A 20085-nucleotide genomic window follows, 5' to 3' on the forward strand; every position below is an offset into this window, starting at 1 on the left:
CAATTGATCCATCAACTTCAATATGGTTTTTATAGGGATTTTTATACTGTTGAGTAAGGGTATATTTAGCTATGCCCCGCACAATAACGCTTGAAACAATTTTGTACACGATGGCGTCAATATCTTCCTCGACATGTTTTACAACGTCATTGGAAAATAGGTGATGTTTTTTTATATACCTTGGCATAATATACAAGTATCAAACTGCCTCGACTATACATATTGGTATTAAATGAAGACATGCCCCCTTGCATCTTTTTTAATTTACATGTCCTTTCTTGTAGGATGTTTGGCATGCTGTGTTTAATTCTAAGCATCGTTCTTTCAATAGAAGGATCATCTCCCTCGGAATGTCCTGGGCATTGCTTCTGTAACAAAGAGTTGACTTCTGTTAATTGTGAAGGGCATGGACTAAGAGCCGTACCTCGAAACCTCCCGCGATCGACTGAAAAATTATACATGACATATAATAGAATATTCAACTTAAACTTTACTAACGTAGGCGAACTGCCTAATCTTCAATATCTATGGTTGGATAACAACGGTATAGTTGGTCTGAAGTCAAATACGTTCAATGGTGACTTGCTCCCAAAACTTCAGTATCTATACCTGAGGAATAATAAGATATCAGTGATTGAAAGTCATAGTTTTGCTAATCTGTCGTCATTAGAAGAAGTTTACCTGATATATAACTTAATTCAAAAGATTGAACAGGACGCATTTATTGAAACTCCTTCGGTGAAATTGGTTAATCTTGATAGCAACAACTTACCTGGAATTCCGAAGTTAGGAAACTTAAAAAATCTCCAGAAGCTGTACATGCAAACAAATAATATGAAAGATCCAACATTCCCTGCTGACTATCAACAACTGAAATTTATCAATGATATTGGTTTGAGTAATAATGCACAAGTTCCGATCTCCATACGGCATTTTATGGCTTAGTTGGAAGTCATTTAGTATCATTGGACATTGACAACATTAAACTTGGTGGTGTACTTCCATCGTCGAACTTTGAATTATTGCGCAACACAAGTATCACTACACTAAAATTGAAAAACAATAAAATGAGCAGCATTCCTCCTAGAGGTTTTGCTGACCTGAAAAAGTTGATAACTTTAGATTTAAGTAATGGTGGAATATTCAACATTAGTAGCAGCGCCTTTGATGGTCTTGATGCGTTGACTATTTTATTTCTGAACGACAACCAACTATCAAAAGTACCAAACAACTTACCACCGTCTCTAGAAAAATTATATTTAAATGGGAACCAAATAACAGGACTGGAAGACAAAACTTTTGCAAATCTATCGAAATTACAACTACTCTACTTGGGTAACAATAAGATTCATAGTCTAGAACAAGACGCTTTTTATGGATTGACAAGCCTGACGACACTTAGTACAAAATATCATCCACAATCTAGCCGGGAGGATATTTTCTCCATTTGGAGTTCTTGAATCACTGGAACTGAACAAGAATAATATTCAGAGGATCCCTAATGCCGAAAGCCTAATGACACCAATGTTTCGTTGCACTATCTCAACATGGCCGATAACTTTTCAGCGGTGTGCCCAGTTGGGATTTTCAATGTGCTCATAAATTTACAATACCTTCACTTGGAAAATAATATGCTCGGAGACGCGATTGCAACGGACAATAATGGCAATTTTATTGCTGGAATGAATTAACTTTTGACCTTGAACTTGACAAACAATGGCATGACAATTCTACCTGATCCACTGTTTAAAGATTTAACAAGCCTTCAAAATCTAACACTTCGCCTGTACAAAATATCAACATGGAGTGGCAGGTTATTTAAAAGAACAACAGAGTTAGAAAGTCTTGATTTAAGCCAGATTATGATTGCTCTTATAAATTCGTCATCTGTTCAGGATTTTACGAAGTTAAAAAAAACTTTATCTTCAGCAGAATCTGTTTGCATGCACTTGCGATCTCCGATGGTTTCGTGATTTTATAAACACCACAAAAATGAATCTTGTACACAGCGACACATATTTGTGCAATTCACCACCAGAATGGCATCGTAAAAAGCTGCTGTCGTTCGACAGAAGTAAAATAAACTGCCTTTGGTTCACTAAGACACAAATTATAATGGCTGCTGCCGGTTGCTTTCTATTATTTCTGATCGTCGTATTCATAGTCTACAGAAAGCGATGGTTCATTCAACTACGATATTATCGAGCTAAGTGATATATGAAAAGATTATTTGCATTCAGAGGCGACGGATACGAAGAATTGAACGGAAGCTCGTTGAAATATGACGCCTTTATCTCAAGCTCCGAAGATGATTATCAGTGGGTTATATCTAACATTTTACCAGGAGTAGACGATGGCAACAAAGGTAACATTGATTTCGGTGGAGAGTTCAAATTGTACCTTGAAAGCAGAGAGGGAGCCCGTGGATCTAAATTTGAGATCATGATGGAAAACATGGAAATTAGTCGAACAGTTCTTATCATTCTCTCGAAAACGTATATTTCGGATCAGTGGTGTTTTATTTAGACCGAAACTGTTTTTTTATTATCTTTACAAAGGAGATATTTCTGATATTATCCTAGTTAACGTGGAGGGCGTTACTGCCAAAGATGTTCCAAAGTTGCTGAGGGGAAAGATGGAAAAACATGATTTTATTCAATGGGAAGATTCCGAGATTGCCAAACAAACATTCAAAGAACTGCTGATCGACATTCTAAAGAGAAAAAGAAGAAACCTGTAGTAGAGGTGATCTGAGCATTTTCCATTTACGTTTTAATGTGTTTCGTTTTCATTTTCATGATAGTTTATGACAAAGCTTTAGTGTTTATAAGTTGCTTGTATGTTAAGTGTAAGTTTTTGTAAGAACAAGGTAAAATTAAAATAAAATCAGAAACGAGCTTGCAAAAACCTACCAATCTTACAATTTCACCCAAGGATCTCTCTATTTGATCTCTGCATTACTGGATTAGTTAAAATGAATTCTGCAGATTGTTAGAAAAATGAATATGTGAGAGTTATATGCGCTTGAAATGTTCATTTTCAGTGAATTTCAATAAAATGCCAATTGATCAAAATTACATGGAAATTTTTTTTCTGATTCTCATGGTGCAAATATAAGTAGTCAAATTAAAATTTCAGTTTTTCATACAATGTTTAAACGACTTGCTGAATCTTACAGCGACTTACATTTTAAAATTAACCATTCGTTAACCAAAATGTAATTAATAAATATTGCTAATGAGTAATCAAGGGAACCAAGATTCGATCAGAAATTAAGAGAATACAATCCAATGATAAAAACCTAGACAGAAAAATATAGACACACATAACAAAGAAAATGGAATAGCCAAAATAACCAAACAAAGAAACAAAATCAACTCGAACTTCGCTAACAACTGGGAGCAAGGAACAGGTGTCCTGGTATGGTAAGCGGCCTCAGCATTTTTTGAAAAACCGCCGCCAAATTGCTTATAAAATGTCAACAGATGAGAAATATACATGTTGCAATTTGCCCTGTGTATATTGCAGTCTCATTGAAATGCCGTACGTTTTTGCTCTTTTATAAATTTAATTCAAACCAAGGGACTTCAAATATTTTTAGGACCTGATCTTTTACTTGCAGGCATCAAATTGAGTTTTCAAAACGTCTTTCGTTTCCCTAATCAAATTGAGTTTTATTTTAGCAATGAAAACAGTGGGATCATTGCCAGTATTTCGCCCTTTTTTACTTCTTAAACATGCCAAACGAAATATGAATCACCATATCATCATCATTCTGGTTTTGTGTATACTTTCTGGTTTTGTGTATACATTTATAACCAATAAAGGAAGGAACTACAACAAATTGATTAAATATGTCTTCGTTTTCTAAAATCGACCCTAAGATTAACAATTTTCTTGGTTCAACGAATTAATGATTCACCATTGTTATTCACTGACCCGAGTCCATGTTCTCTTAATCTCTGTTTTACGATACATATTTAGTGTTAAGATAGTTCAGGACAAGAGTTTAATCAGGTTATGATGTTTCGTCTATATGCATTTTTTTAAAGAAATTTCCTTCATTTTCTGATTTTCAAACTCGTATGTTTCAAAAGAGTTCAAAGTCCAAAAGACATATCACCAGTTTACTGATTTCCATCTATTATGTCTCTGTGTTATTCAAGTTGGGACGCTGTCCAAATATTACTTAACTGACAAGACGGTTTCGTCTTCAAGAAAATAAATTTAATTATAAACATTTATTGGTTAAAGCTCTTTTAGATTTGACTTTTTTAAATACCAGAAATATACAATTCAGACACTAGCTATGGTAGAGGTGATTTATAGTGTAAAAACCCATTAGACAAATGTTTTTATATTCTACATATATTATATTTCACGTAACGATAGTAATCCTAACTGTATTCAGATCTGTATTTCAGAGAAAACAATACACGCACTCCCACTAAATTCAACCAAATAAAACCAAATCAAGAACGATAACTCCTTCAAAGTACCAACTTCTTTTACAATCGATATATTTTTGGTTTCAAATGTGCAACAAATTACAAACTGCAAATGGTTTTGTGGTCTGTAAGTGTTTTTGAAAAGGAAATAAAAGTAAATTTGGAGGATTTTTGAGATGCATGAATCACCTCCTATTTGATTTTTTAAAAAATAAAACCTGCTACTTAAATATACCAAGTATAATATGTAAACAGTATGTCAATGCCAGAAATTTTTTTCAATTGATCACTGTAGAAATTATTTTATAATGCAATTGACATACATGAGCTATTTAAGTCATTTGAACAGGTATGGTAAAGTAATGTCATTGATTTATTTTATACATTTCGTTATGTTTAATAGTTTGTGTGCGCATGCGTGTTTCGCTCAATGAATTATATCCCTGTAATCATTGTGCATTCTTATGTGAATGGTGAGAGGTGTGCTGGTGCTTGCTTACGCATTGAACATCTGTGTGATAGGTGGGTGCATTTTCCAACTCTTGAAGATTCACAGGGCAACATGGGTTTTACCAGCTCACATGACTGAGAAGCAGCAGTGGCAAGCAGAAACATGAAGCAACTATATGATATCACCAAAAGGTTAGCTGGAAAAACTAAACCATGAGAAGGACCAATTAAACACAAAGATGTCATGACAGAGACAGATAAACAACTCAGTAGATAGACCGAACATTTGGAAGAGGTGTTGAACCGACAAACAGCAGAAAACCCACAAGATATTACAGCAGCAGATACAAACCTCGTTACCAACTGCGAACCACCAAACAGTGCAGACACATGAAGATTTACCAAGGCTATCGCACATAGGATACAGACTATCGTCAACTGGTGTCATCGGCGAATTATTACTGTCCACTGGCCAGATACCATCAGAAACACAGAGCTATGGAGACAGGCTGACCATCCTCCCATGAAGGAAAATGTACTAAGAAGGAGATGATGTTGGTTAGGCCGCACCCTGCGTAGGCCAGTGGATAACATCACGCGGCAGGCCTTTACATGGACACCACATTGTAAGAGGAAGAGAAAGAGACCAAGAAAACCTTGCGCCAACACCTTGACTCAAACGTAAAGCTGACAGGATAAACATGGGGACAACTGGAGCTGACAGCAAAGAACGGGCAGCGCTGGAGGTCAGTCATCGATGGTCTATGCTCCATGGGGAGCGAAGTGCCAAAGTAAGTTAGTATGTAATAATTTTGAATCATTTAAATCAGCTAAAGTTATTCATGCGAATAATGTATGTATTAGAAATGTGAGCATTTAAATCCAATCTTTTGTATTTCGTGCGTCTTTACAAAAATATAATTCCAAACTTTTGGGTCCCTGTACAAAAACTAGATTTACGATTTGAAAAATGTCACCGTAACAAATTATCAGTTGAATAAAGAAAAAGAAATACTATACTGATTTCGATTAACTATCATTTACTATCATTTACACACTCTTTCATTCATTCATTCATTCATTGACAGACAATGACAATAGACTTTCACTATATATACTTTCTGCACGATAATTTAATGCATGTAATCCCGCCACAAATGGTCTGTACTATATATACTGTCTACCCATAGAAATACGGGTATTCACACTTACTCAGCACATTAGAGCTGCGCGATCTATAACTTTTTCCCTATTTTCAGGTTAGCACATTTTCACTTTTAAAGGCTTTTTATTGCATGTTTTGCCTGTCAAATGCACGGTCCAAATTATAAAGAAACCTTTAATTACATAATTGTAATTCATTTGTTAATGTATTTTCAGTGTGGATAAAATATTGGATAGCATATATAGTTAGTCGCGTATCAGTCCAAATAGAACTAAACCATATGGCCAAATGATCATGTTACAAAAAGGAGGTTCCACCGAGATTACAGCAATCCATTTTCACGCTACACCAAACCATTACAATTACAGTCCGTTGTCAGCGGTTATAACGAGTCATCAAGAAAACTGGTTATAGTCTGTCAACGACGAATTTCCTCCAACTTCCTGTTAGCAGTTTTAATTGCAGGTACGAGAACACAATTAATTCCCCTTGGTTTTCGTTGTATATAGTTCCAACTCTGGTAGTAGGTACCTTCCACATTTTTTCTTATTTTTACTGGAAAATTATTTGCTGAAGTTTTGCCTCTAATTGGTAGAAAATAGGTTAAAATTACATGGGATTTTTTTTCATTAATCAATTCTAACTAAAAGTTGTGATTTGGTTCAGTGGAAGAAGGTTAAAATTTAGGACTTTTAACTCAGTTCATTTGTCATGTTTACCCCATCTCCGAATTATATGTATTAATTTCAGAAAATGATGGTAAAATTTTCTACAATTTATATATAAAATTCTGTTTGTACATATCTTTAGGCCAGAGAAGTTTTATTCAGTTTGCACCGGTGGAATTTTTTTTAATCTGCTCAAATGTGTATATTGAAATGCACTTGAAAATTAATTGCGGTCTCGTGCCTAATAAGGGGGTTGCCAGGGTATCAGAAATTGTATTTGCTAGTATTTGCTGGGGGTAATTTGGTGTTTATTTTCAAGAATTCAGTAAATCTACATGAAATAATAAGATTTTGGCCCTGTATTCTCTATTTTCTGAAATTAAAATAAAAAATATGGTTTCTATGGGATTTTCCATTGAAATTGCACTTTTGCTAAGGTGCTAGGTATGAAATATAGACCAGTGGGAAAATATTGTACAGCTTTGAGTTTTTCTCCTCTAACTATACACTAGGAACATCAAATCAACAAAAAACATACTTTATGAACAAGGTTTAGGCAGAAATCTGACAATTTAGTGTAATTTTTATGAACCCAGTCAATGAAATATGGCAAAATCAGGGGTTTTCACAGCTTTGTCTTAGGATCTATAAAATCACAGATATGTGTTTTATTGGTCTGAATCTTTTGTATTTGCTAGTAAATAATATAAATAATGTGAAAAAAACCTAATATATTCATTCCATTGATATTCATGCATCTAATGTAAGTCACTACATGTATATACCTTGTGATGTCTGAAAAACACCTAATTTTAGAGTTCCGCATACACTATAAGGTTTCAAAAATGAAATGTTTTTGTAGAAAAACTGGAAAAATACAGGTGACTGTCTGCTTATGTACCTGATAAGCTTAGAACCTTAGATTATTTTACATTTGTTTCAGATCTTTCATCATTCAAAACCCAAATAAAGGCTAACTTTTAATATTGGACACAATCGCACTTGAACAAGCTCTGTACAGGTCTGGTTTATATTGATCTGGAGTGACAATTTTAGCTTTGAAACCACTTCTTATTGTTTTCAATGTACATTTGATATGTGTAGACCACTTTATGTTTGAAGTTGATCAATTTAAGTCATTGTCAGCATCATAAAATGAGTTTTTATATGTGTACCCCTATACATGGTCTAAAAGTGCATTGACCATGGCCGCATGTATAAAACCCAATTTTTGGCCTTAAAGCAGCTGGAACTTAAGTAAACTGAACTTCATTGCATCAAATACACATAATATGATGCAAGTAATGTAAAAAATCACAAAACTATTGCATTAAAAAAAATGTACATTTTAGAGGAGCCTTATTTCCTTCGACCATTGGACATGCGAGTCATGCAATGTACCACTGATACTAAATTTGCTATAACTTATATATTTTTCTACTAATCATGATGAAACTTTGTACTTGAAGTCAAAAAAGGTTCATCTTGACATGAGTGAGTTTTTATTCAAATTGAGCACATTTATTGATCTAATAGGTACGAGAACACAATTAATTCCCCTTGGTTTTCACTGTATACGAATATAGTTCCAACTTTGGTAGTAGGTACATTCCACATTTTTTCATATTTTTACTGGAAACTTATTTGCTGAAGTTTTGCCTCTAATTGGTAGAAAATAGGTTAAAATTACATGGGATTTTTTTTCGTTAATCAATTCTGACTAAAAGTTGTGATTTGGTTCAGTGGAAGAAGGTTAAAATTTAAAGGTAAATACATGTTACTTTAGTTAGTCTAAGTATTGATTCATAATACAATTTTTCTATAACGAACACAATATGTTACAAGAGCTACAGAATTCTGATTATTGTAGCTATACACTATACCGATTAAACATAATTTAATATTATGAAGGTTAAACTTTTAACGCTCCAGAAGAAACATTAATTAAAAACAACTTTGATAATTTTTGTTACAAATTTGATCATGCACGTAAATAAGTACAACTGTAAATCACGACGAACGATGAATAAAACGCTTCACGATGACACTTTCTTGCACGGGTAAAACCGAAACTCGATGAATGGAAAAAAAGCCGAAAACAGTGCATGAAAATAACCCTTAAACACCCACGTGTATTCTAAAGAAGTCTGTGCAGTTCTTGGTCAGACAGACTACTACATGTGGGCTCCTACAAAGTAAGAGGTTGGAATTACTTTCCTCCATATGACATCAAGTGAAAACATGGCTTGCAAGGCAACATCTAGCCATACTGGAGTTGATCAGGCGCGGATTCATAGGGTACAGATCTGTTGTGCGCCTCCTCCCCTACACTTGGGATTTTTTATGCACGAAATTTTGATTTTTTTACAAATACTTCCACCAAAATTTGCGTTGCATTGCTTTGCTCGACACGCTTACTTGCCTAAAATCTTGGACCCACCCCGTCCATCGGCGACAGAAATGGACTCGGGGTATGTTATATCCAACTGACGGTTAGGCATCGACCATTTTTATACTGAAAGGTGGGGGTGGGGCTAGGATTTATTTTAGAATTGAATACGTAATTTCTATCTTGTAGGATGTCTGGCATGCTGTGTTTGATTCTAAGCCTCGTGCTTTCAATAGGAGGATCATCTCCCTCGGAATGTCCTGAGCATTGCTTCTGTAACAAAGAGTTGACTTCTGTTAATTGTGAAGGACATGGACTGAAAGCCATACCGGGAAACCTCCCGAAATCGACTGAAAAATTATACATGGCACATAATAAAATATACAACTTAAAGTTTACTGATGTAGGCGTGCTGCCTAATCTTCAATATCTATGGTTGGATAATAACGGTATAGTTGGTCTGAAGTCAAATACGTTCAATGGTGACCTGCTTCCAAAACTTCAGTATCTATATCTGAGGAATAATAAGATATCAGTGATTGAAAGTTATAGTTTTGCTAATCTGTCGTCATTAGAAGAAGTTTACTTGATTAATAACTTAATTCAAAAGATTGAACAGGACGCATTTATTGAAACTCCTTCGGTGAAATTGGTTAATCTTGATAGCAACAACTTACCTGGAATTCCGAAGTTTGGAAACTTGAAAAATCTCCAGAAGCTGTACATGCAAACAAATAGTATGAAAGATCCAACATTCCCTGCTGACTATCAACAACTGAAATTTATCAATGATATTGGTTTGAGTAATAATGCATTTCGATCTCTTGATGACAACACCTTTAAACATTTGCAGAACTCTGGCTTGCGAAAGTTGGGACTGTCCAGGAACCATATAGATACTATATCAAAAGGTGCTTTCAGATGGTTCAAAAATATTCAGTCATTAAAACTTGGAACGAACCCCCTTACAAGTTCCGATCTCCATACGGCATTTTATGGTTTAGTTGGAAGTCAATTAGTATCATTGGACATTGACAACATTAAACTTGGCGGTGTACTTCCATCGTCGACCTTTGAGTTATTGCGCAACACAAGTATCACTACACTAAAATTGAAAAACAATAAGATGAGCAGCATTCCTCCTAGAGGTTTTGCTGACCTGAAAATGTTGATAACTTTAGATTTAAGTAATGGTGGAATATTCAACATTAGTAGCAGCGCCTTTGATGGTCTTGATGCGTTGACTATTTTATTTCTGAACGACAACCAACTATCAAAAGTACCAAACAACTTACCACCGTCTCTAGAAAAATTATATTTAAACGGGAACCAAATAACAGGACTGGAAGACAAAACTTTTGCAAATCTATCGAAATTACAACTACTCTACTTGGGTAACAATAAGATTCATAGTCTAGAACAAGACGCTTTTTATGGATTGACAAGCCTGAAGAAACTCCACCTGGTACGAAATATCATCAACAATCTCCCCGGAAGGTTATTTTCTCCATTTGGAGTTCTTGAATCACTGGAACTGAACAAGAATAATATTCAGAGGATCCCTAATGCCGAAAACCTAATGGCGCCAATGTCCTCGTTGCGCTATTTCAACATGGCCGATAACTCTTTAGCGGTGTGTCCAGTTGGGATTTTCAATGTGCTCATAAATTTACAATACCTTCACTTGGAAAATAATATGCTTGGTGACGTGATTGCAAGGGACAACAATGGCAAGTTTTTTGCTGGAATGAACAAACTTTTGACCTTGAACTTGACAAACAATGGCTTGACAATTCTACCTGACCCACTGTTTAAAGATTTAACAAGCCTTCAAAATCTAACACTTCGCCTGAACAAAATATCAACATGGAGTGACAGGTTGTTTAAAAGAACGACGGAGTTGGAAAGTCTTGATTTAAGCCAGAATATGATTGCTCTTATAAATTCGTCATCAGTTCAGGATTTTACGAAGTTAAAAACCCTTTATCTTCAGCAAAATCCATTTGCATGTACTTGCGATCTCCGATGGTTTCGTGATTTCATTGACACCACAAAAATCGACATTGTACAAGTTGACACATATTTATGCAATTCACCACCAGAGTGGCATCGTAAAAAGCTTCTATCGTTCGACAGAAGTAAAATAAACTGCCTTTGGTTCACAAAGACACAAATTATAATAACTGCCGCCAGTGTCTTTTTGTTGTTTCTAATTGTCGTAGTCATCGTCTACAGAAAGCGATGGTTCATTCAACTACGATATTATCGAGCTAAGCGATCTATAAAAAGATCGTTTGCATTCAGAGGCGATGAATACGAAAAATTAAGCGGAAACTCGTTGAAATATGATGCCTATATATCAAGCTCCGAAGATGATTATCAGTGGGTCTTGACAAACCTTTTACCGGGAATAGATGCTGGCAGCAAGGACGATGAAGAGTTTGGTGGGGAGTTCAGACTATACTTTGACGAAAGAGACTCTGTTCCTGGACTTGCCGATGTCCATAATATGATCGAAAACATGGAAGTGAGTAGAGTTATTCTTATAATTCTAACAAAAACATACATTTCAAAAGGATGGCACGAGTTTGAGATAATATATGCATCCGAGTTACTCTACAAAGGAGTGGTTTCTGATATAGTTATAGTCAACGTGGAGGGCGTTACTGCCAAAGATGTTCCAAAGTTGCTGAGGAGAAAGATGGAAAGACATGATTTTATCCAATGGGAAGATTCCGAGATTGCTAAACAAACATTCAAAGAACAGCTGATCGACATTCTAAAGAGAAAAAGAAAACCAATAGAAGAGGTGATATAATATCGCTTATATATTATGAGCTTCAAGAAAGGGACTCCCTAGAGTGATTGGTTGCCCCGTAGTAAAAGCCTATCGGTTCTTGCCATGTTCGAGGTGAACAAACAATCATTGAATTCGTGCTGATAACATTAGTATGATAAATACATTTGTTTTTGTTTCATGAGTATGAATGGTGTCGTTGTTGACTCCTTGTACAAGTTCTAACTAAGATACCAGAATTGTACGTGTTTTCTTACAATTTTTAAGTGTGGTTTGAATATTAAAGGGTTTTCCGTTTTAGAGAAGTTAACATTCAGCTAATAGAATAATGAAGTTATTTCATATTGGCATATACTTTACTGAGCATTGCAGAATGTAGAAGTCTGGTCTATTTTTTACCCAATAGCGAGGGTGGACAACTAAGAGCGTTTAAAACGATACGATCTGATGAAAATAATTATCGAAATGTTTTGGATTTTCTTTTATTTGCGTTTTGTTATGATTCTTTCCTATTTCCATGACATGTGGCATTTTTCATGCTTATAATAACTGCTTTTACACCATGTAAACCATACAGAGCGACTTTAGCAATTTGCACAATTCATATACCGAGGTTATGTTGTTATTATCTTGTGTTTGTTTTTTTATTGACTTTTTATTTCTTGAGGCTATGGTTGTAATTTCGTGGCTTAAATTATGCATGTAATTATATAATGTAATGCGACGAAGTAAGAATTTGTAGTTTTTTACTTGAATGCAATAATTTATCTGCAAGTGAATTAGAGAAGAAAGGGGTAAAGGCTAGTATGTTAAAGAGACATCAATGTATCTACAACAAAACAATTTACAAACCGATTCACTTAATTTTACAGCGCATACAATGATGATTATCAGGGACTTTAAATGTTTTTTTTTCTTGGTTAATTGAAAATCGCCTCGTGAACCGCCTCATTTAATAAACTGAACTTTATGAACAGATGATAGACACATTCGTGCTCTATTAAACAGAATAATAGGTACGAGAACACAATTAATTCCCCTTGGTTTTCGTTGTATACGAATATAGTTTGGTAGTAGGTACCTTCCACATTTTTTTCATATTTTTACTGGAAAATGATTTGCTGAAGTTTTGCCTCTAATTGGTAGAAAATAGGTTAAAATTACATGGGATTTTTTTTCATTAATCAATTCTGACTAAAAGTTGTGATTTGGTTCAGTGGAAAAAGGTTAAAATTTAGGACTTTTAATTCAGTTCATTTGTCATGTTTACCCCATCTCCGAATTATATGTATTAATTTCAGAAAATGATGGTAAAATTTTCTACAATTTATATATAAAATCCTGTTTGTACATATCTTTAGGCCAGAGAAGTTTTATTCAGTTTGCACCGGTGGAATTTTTTTAATCTGCTCAAATGTGTATATTGAAATGCACTTGAAAATTAATTGCGGTCTCGTGCCTAATAAGGGGGTTGCCAGGGTATCAGAAATTGTATTTGCTAGTATTTGCTGGGGGTAATTTGGTGTTTATTTTCAAGAATTCAGTAAATCTACATGAAATAATAAGATTTTGGCCCTGTATTCTCTATTTTCTGAAATTAAAATAAAAAAATATGGTTTCTATGGGATTTTCCATTGAAATTGCACTTTTGCTAAGGTGCTAGGTATGAAATATAGACCAGTGGGGAAAATATTGTACAGCTTTGAGTTTTTCTCCTCTAACTATACACTAGGAACATCAAATCAACAAAAAAACATACTTTATGAAAAAGGTTTAGGCAGAAATCTGACAATTTAGTGTAATTTTTATGAACCCAGTCAATGAAATATGGCAAAATCAGGGGTTTTCACAGCCTTGTCTTAGGATCTATAAAATCACAGATATGTGTTTTTTTTTTGGTCTGAATCTTTTGTATTTGCTAGTAAATAATATAAATAATGTGAAAAAAACCTAATATATTCATTCCATTGATATTCATGCATCTAATGTAAACCACTACATGTATATACCTTGTGATGTCTGAAAAACACCTAATTTTAGAGTTCCGCATACACTATAAGGTTTCAAAAATGAAATGTTTTTGTAGAAAAACTGGAAAAATACAGGTGACTGTCTGCTTATGTACCTGATAAGCTTAGAACCTTAGATTATTTTACATTTGTTTCAGATCTTTCATCATTCAAAACCCAAATAAAGGCTAACTTTTAATATTGGACACAATCGCACTTGAACAAGCTCTGTACAGGTCTGGTTTATATTGATCTGGAGTGACAATTTTAGCTTTGAAACCACTTCTTATTGTTTTCAATGTACATTTGATATGTGTAGACCACTTTATGTTTGAAGTTGATCAATTTAAGTCATTGTCAGCATCATAAAATGAGTTTTTATATGTGTACCCCTATACATGGTCTAAAAGTGCATTGACCATGGCCGCATGTATAAAACCCAATTTTTGGCCTTAAAGCAGCTGGAACTTAAGTAAACTGAACTTCATTGCATCAAATACACATAATATGATGCAAGTAATGTAGAAAATCACAAAACTATTGCATTAAAAAAAATGTACATTTTAGAGGAGCCTTATTTCCTTCGACCATTGGACATGCGAGTCATGCAATGTACCACTGATACTAAATTTGCTATAACTTATATATTTTTCTACTAATCATGATGAAACTTTGTACTTGAAGTCAAAAAAGGTTCATCTTGACATGAGTGAGTTTTTATTCAAATTGAGCACATTTATTGATCTAATAGGTACGAGAACACAATTAATTCCCCTTGGTTTTCACTGTATACGAATATAGTTCCAACTTTGGTAGTAGGTACATTCCACATTTTTTCATATTTTTACTGGAAACTTATTTGCTGAAGTTTTGCCTCTAATTGGTAGAAAATAGGTTAAAATTACATGGGATTTTTTTTCGTTAATCAATTCTGACTAAAAGTTGTGATTTGGTTCAGTGGAAGAAGGTTAAAATTTAGGACTTTTAACTCAGTTCATTTGTCATGTTTACCCCATCTCCGAATTATATGTATTAATTTCAGAAAATGATGGTAAAATTTTCTACAATTTATATATAAAATCCTGTTTGTACATATCTTTAGGCCAGAGAAGTTTTATTCAGTTTGCGCCGGTGGAATTTTTTTAATCTGCTCAAATGTGTATATTGAAATGCACTTGAAAATCAATTGCGGTCTCGTGCCTGCAGTTGATAAACGAAAATACAAAAACCGTTTTACAGAGAATCATTGAAATCATATTTTATGGCGGGTAATATTTCAAATATGCTCCGTGTGACAAGGTACGCAAACGTCTAATTTCTTATGTGTTTAGCGCATACCTTTAGTATTTTTACTGAAATATGTCCGTTGGAAATGGAAATGTCTCAGTTATAATTCTGATGTATATAATCTATACAAAAAATTATTATGCAATATCCTGGTTTTCATAACTAGAAAAATATACATTTAACTCTTTCCCTACAAGCATTGAAATCAACCTTCAAATTCTGGTAAACCATTTAAGTATCAGTATACAAATACGTATCTTATACCAGACGGCAGCAGTACTTCTGAACTTATATAGTTATCTTCATAAATCGTTAACGAAATGAATATTGATTTTTTGCAAATCTTCATTTGCATATTTTTTTACAATGTAAATAATTTATTATTTAGATCATCGATTATATTATGATCATGCATGGCTAGTCCTATTCCCGAGAAACCCACGGCAGTTATTTTTGATCTCAACACGTAGGACGAATCTATTAATAGATTCAATCAATGGCTCCCAGCCAGTTAGCTAAACAAATATGATATTCCAACCTTTTAAGAGATAATTCTTTGGGATTTTCCTACGTACCTACTTATTTGTGGAGGACTTTATCACTTTCATTGGTTAACAAGAATGAGCTATCAGATCTGAGGAGGCCGCAAGGTAAATACATGTTACTTTAGTTAGTCTAAGAATTGATTCATAATACAATTTTTCTATAACGAACACAATATGTTACAAGAGCTACAGAATTCTGATTATTGTAGCTATACACTATACCGATTAAACATAATTTAATATTATGAAGGTTAAACTTTTAACGCTCCAGAAGAAACATTAATTAAAAACAACTTTGATAATTTTTGTTACAAATTTGATCATGCACGTAAATAAGTACAACTGTAAATCACGACGAACGATGAATAAAACGCTTCACGATGACACTTTCTTGCACGGGTAAAACCGAAACTCGATGAATGGAAAAAAAGCCGAAAACAGTGCATGAAAATAACCCTTAAACACCCACGTGTATTCTAAAGAAGTCTGTGCAGTTCTTGGTCAGACAGACTACTACATGTGGGCTCCTACAAAGTAAGAGGTTGGAATTACTTTCCTCCATATGACATCAAGTGAAAACATGGCTTGCAAGGCAACATCTAGCCATACTGGAGTTGATCAGGCGCGGATTCATAGGGTACAGATCTGTTGTGCGCCTCCTCCCCTACACTTGGGATTTTTTATGCACGAAATTTTGATTTTTTTACAAATACTTCCACCAAAATTTGCGTTGCATTGCTTTGCTCGACACGCTTACTTGCCTAAAATCTTGGACCCACCCCGTCCATCGGCGACAGAAATGGACTCGGGGTATGTTATATCCAACTGACGGTTAGGCATCGACCATTTTTATACTGAAAGGTGGGGGTGGGGCTAGGATTTATTTTAGAATTGAATACGTAATTTCTATCTTGTAGGATGTCTGGCATGCTGTGTTTGATTCTAAGCCTCGTGCTTTCAATAGGAGGATCATCTCCCTCGGAATGTCCTGAGCATTGCTTCTGTAACAAAGAGTTGACTTCTGTTAATTGTGAAGGACATGGACTGAAAGCCATACCGGGAAACCTCCCGAAATCGACTGAAAAATTATACATGGCACATAATAAAATATACAACTTAAAGTTTACTGATGTAGGCGTGCTGCCTAATCTTCAATATCTATGGTTGGATAATAACGGTATAGTTGGTCTGAAGTCAAATACGTTCAATGGTGACCTGCTTCCAAAACTTCAGTATCTATATCTGAGGAATAATAAGATATCAGTGATTGAAAGTTATAGTTTTGCTAATCTGTCGTCATTAGAAGAAGTTTACTTGATTAATAACTTAATTCAAAAGATTGAACAGGACGCATTTATTGAAACTCCTTCGGTGAAATTGGTTAATCTTGATAGCAACAACTTACCTGGAATTCCGAAGTTTGGAAACTTGAAAAATCTCCAGAAGCTGTACATGCAAACAAATAGTATGAAAGATCCAACATTCCCTGCTGACTATCAACAACTGAAATTTATCAATGATATTGGTTTGAGTAATAATGCATTTCGATCTCTTGATGACAACACCTTTAAACATTTGCAGAACTCTGGCTTGCGAAAGTTGGGACTGTCCAGGAACCATATAGATACTATATCAAAAGGTGCTTTCAGATGGTTCAAAAATATTCAGTCATTAAAACTTGGAACGAACCCCCTTACAAGTTCCGATCTCCATACGGCATTTTATGGTTTAGTTGGAAGTCAATTAGTATCATTGGACATTGACAACATTAAACTTGGCGGTGTACTTCCATCGTCGACCTTTGAGTTATTGCGCAACACAAGTATCACTACACTAAAATTGAAAAACAATAAGATGAGCAGCATTCCTCCTAGAGGTTTTGCTGACCTGAAAATGTTGATAACCTTAGATTTAAGTAATGGTGGAATATTCAACATTAGTAGCAGCGCCTTTGATGGTCTTGATGCGTTGACTATTTTATTTCTGAACGACAACCAACTATCAAAAGTACCAAACAACTTACCACCGTCTCTAGAAAAATTATATTTAAACGGGAACCAAATAACAGGACTGGAAGACAAAACTTTTGCAAATCTATCGAAATTACAACTACTCTACTTGGGTAACAATAAGATTCATAGTCTAGAACAAGACGCTTTTTATGGATTGACAAGCCTGAAGAAACTCCACCTGGTACGAAATATCATCAACAATCTCCCCGGAAGGTTATTTTCTCCATTTGGAGTTCTTGAATCACTGGAACTGAACAAGAATAATATTCAGAGGATCCCTAATGCCGAAAACCTAATGGCGCCAATGTCCTCGTTGCGCTATTTCAACATGGCCGATAACTCTTTAGCGGTGTGTCCAGTTGGGATTTTCAATGTGCTCATAAATTTACAATACCTTCACTTGGAAAATAATATGCTTGGTGACGTGATTGCAAGGGACAACAATGGCAAGTTTTTTGCTGGAATGAACAAACTTTTGACCTTGAACTTGACAAACAATGGCTTGACAATTCTACCTGACCCACTGTTTAAAGATTTAACAAGCCTTCAAAATCTAACACTTCGCCTGAACAAAATATCAACATGGAGTGACAGGTTGTTTAAAAGAACGACGGAGTTGGAAAGTCTTGATTTAAGCCAGAATATGATTGCTCTTATAAATTCGTCATCAGTTCAGGATTTCACGAAGTTAAAAACCCTTTATCTTCAGCAAAATCCATTTGCATGTACTTGCGATCTCCGATGGTTTCGTGATTTCATTGACACCACAAAAATCGACATTGTACAAGTTGACACATATTTATGCAATTCACCACCAGAGTGGCATCGTAAAAAGCTTCTATCGTTCGACAGAAGTAAAATAAACTGCCTTTGGTTCACAAAGACACAAATTATAATAACTGCCGCCAGTGTCTTTTTGTTGTTTCTAATTGTCGTAGTCATCGTCTACAGAAAGCGATGGTTCATTCAACTACGATATTATCGAGCTAAGCGATCTATAAAAAGATCGTTTGCATTCAGAGGCGATGAATACGAAAAATTAAGCGGAAACTCGTTGAAATATGATGCCTATATATCAAGCTCCGAAGATGATTATCAGTGGGTCTTGACAAACCTTTTACCGGGAATAGATGCTGGCAGCAAGGACGATGAAGAGTTTGGTGGGGAGTTCAGACTATACTTTGACGAAAGAGACTCTGTTCCTGGACTTGCCGATGTCCATAATATGATCGAAAACATGGAAGTGAGTAGAGTTATTCTTATAATTCTAACAAAAACATACATTTCAAAAGGATGGCACGAGTTTGAGATAATATATGCATCCGAGTTACTCTACAAAGGAGTGGTTTCTGATATAGTTATAGTCAACGTGGAGGGCGTTACTGCCAAAGATGTTCCAAAGTTGCTGAGGAGAAAGATGGAAAGACATGATTTTATCCAATGGGAAGATTCCGAGATTGCTAAACAAACATTCAAAGAACAGCTGATCGACATTCTAAAGAGAAAAAGAAAACCAATAGAAGAGGTGATATAATATCGCTTATATATTATGAGCTTCAAGAAAGGGACTCCCTAGAGTGATTGGTTGCCCCGTAGTAAAAGCCTATCGGTTCTTGCCATGTTCGAGGTGAACAAACAATCATTGAATTCGTGCTGATAACATTAGTATGATAAATACATTTGTTTTTGTTTCATGAGTATGAATGGTGTCGTTGTTGACTCCTTGTACAAGTTCTAACTAAGATACCAGAATTGTACGTGTTTTCTTACAATTTTTAAGTGTGGTTTGAATATTAAAGGGTTTTCCGTTTTAGAGAAGTTAACATTCAGCTAATAGAATAATGAAGTTATTTCATATTGGCATATACTTTACTGAGCATTGCAGAATGTAGAAGTCTGGTCTATTTTTTACCCAATAGCGAGGGTGGACAACTAAGAGCGTTTAAAACGATACGATCTGATGAAAATAATTATCGAAATGTTTTGGATTTTCTTTTATTTGCGTTTTGTTATGATTCTTTCCTATTTCCATGACATGTGGCATTTTTCATGCTTATAATAACTGCTTTTACACCATGTAAACCATACAGAGCGACTTTAGCAATTTGCACAATTCATATACCGAGGTTATGTTGTTATTATCTTGTGTTTGTTTTTTTATTGACTTTTTATTTCTTGAGGCTATGGTTGTAATTTCGTGGCTTAAATTATGCATGTAATTATATAATGTAATGCGACGAAGTAAGAATTTGTAGTTTTTTACTTGAATGCAATAATTTATCTGCAAGTGAATTAGAGAAGAAAGGGGTAAAGGC

At 34.7% G+C, this 20085-nt stretch overlaps 2 protein-coding genes and 1 pseudogene across 2 annotated transcripts; all 3 read left to right on the forward strand.

The window, feature by feature from the left end:
- Positions 1 to 285: 285 nt before the first annotated feature.
- Positions 286 to 3853, forward strand: LOC148617976 (toll-like receptor 4; annotated as a pseudogene).
- A 2534-nt stretch (positions 3854 to 6387) lies between these two features.
- Positions 6388 to 12645, forward strand: LOC148617977 (uncharacterized). The gene is made up of 2 exons (XM_088585671.1): positions 6388 to 6528; positions 9310 to 12645. The coding sequence occupies exon 2, from the start codon at positions 9311 to 9313 to the stop codon at positions 11936 to 11938; it is 2628 nt and encodes an 875-aa protein (XP_088441797.1). The 5' UTR covers positions 6388 to 6528; position 9310; the 3' UTR covers positions 11939 to 12645.
- On the forward strand, positions 6415 to 20011 carry LOC148617978 (uncharacterized). Its single transcript, XM_088585669.1, has 3 exons — positions 6415 to 6528; positions 15602 to 15863; positions 16676 to 20011. Exon 3 carries the CDS (start codon positions 16677 to 16679, stop codon positions 19302 to 19304), a length of 2628 nt encoding a protein of 875 aa, XP_088441795.1. The 5' UTR covers positions 6415 to 6528; positions 15602 to 15863; position 16676; the 3' UTR covers positions 19305 to 20011.
- Positions 20012 to 20085: the final 74 nt, after the last annotated feature.

The sequence above is a fragment of the Perna viridis genome, chromosome 5, assembly GCF_037379345.1.
Source record: "Perna viridis isolate PV_CMFRI_1.1 ecotype Kerala chromosome 5, ASM3737934v1, whole genome shotgun sequence".
NCBI classification, from domain to species: domain Eukaryota; kingdom Metazoa; phylum Mollusca; class Bivalvia; order Mytilida; family Mytilidae; genus Perna; species Perna viridis.

Excerpts from the sequence above, each read along its gene's own strand:
- LOC148617977 (XM_088585671.1), top strand. The coding sequence starts at position 9,311 with ATGTCTGGCATGCTGTGTTTGATTCTAAGCCTCGTGCTTTCAATAGGA.
- LOC148617978 (XM_088585669.1), top strand. The coding sequence starts at position 16,677 with ATGTCTGGCATGCTGTGTTTGATTCTAAGCCTCGTGCTTTCAATAGGA.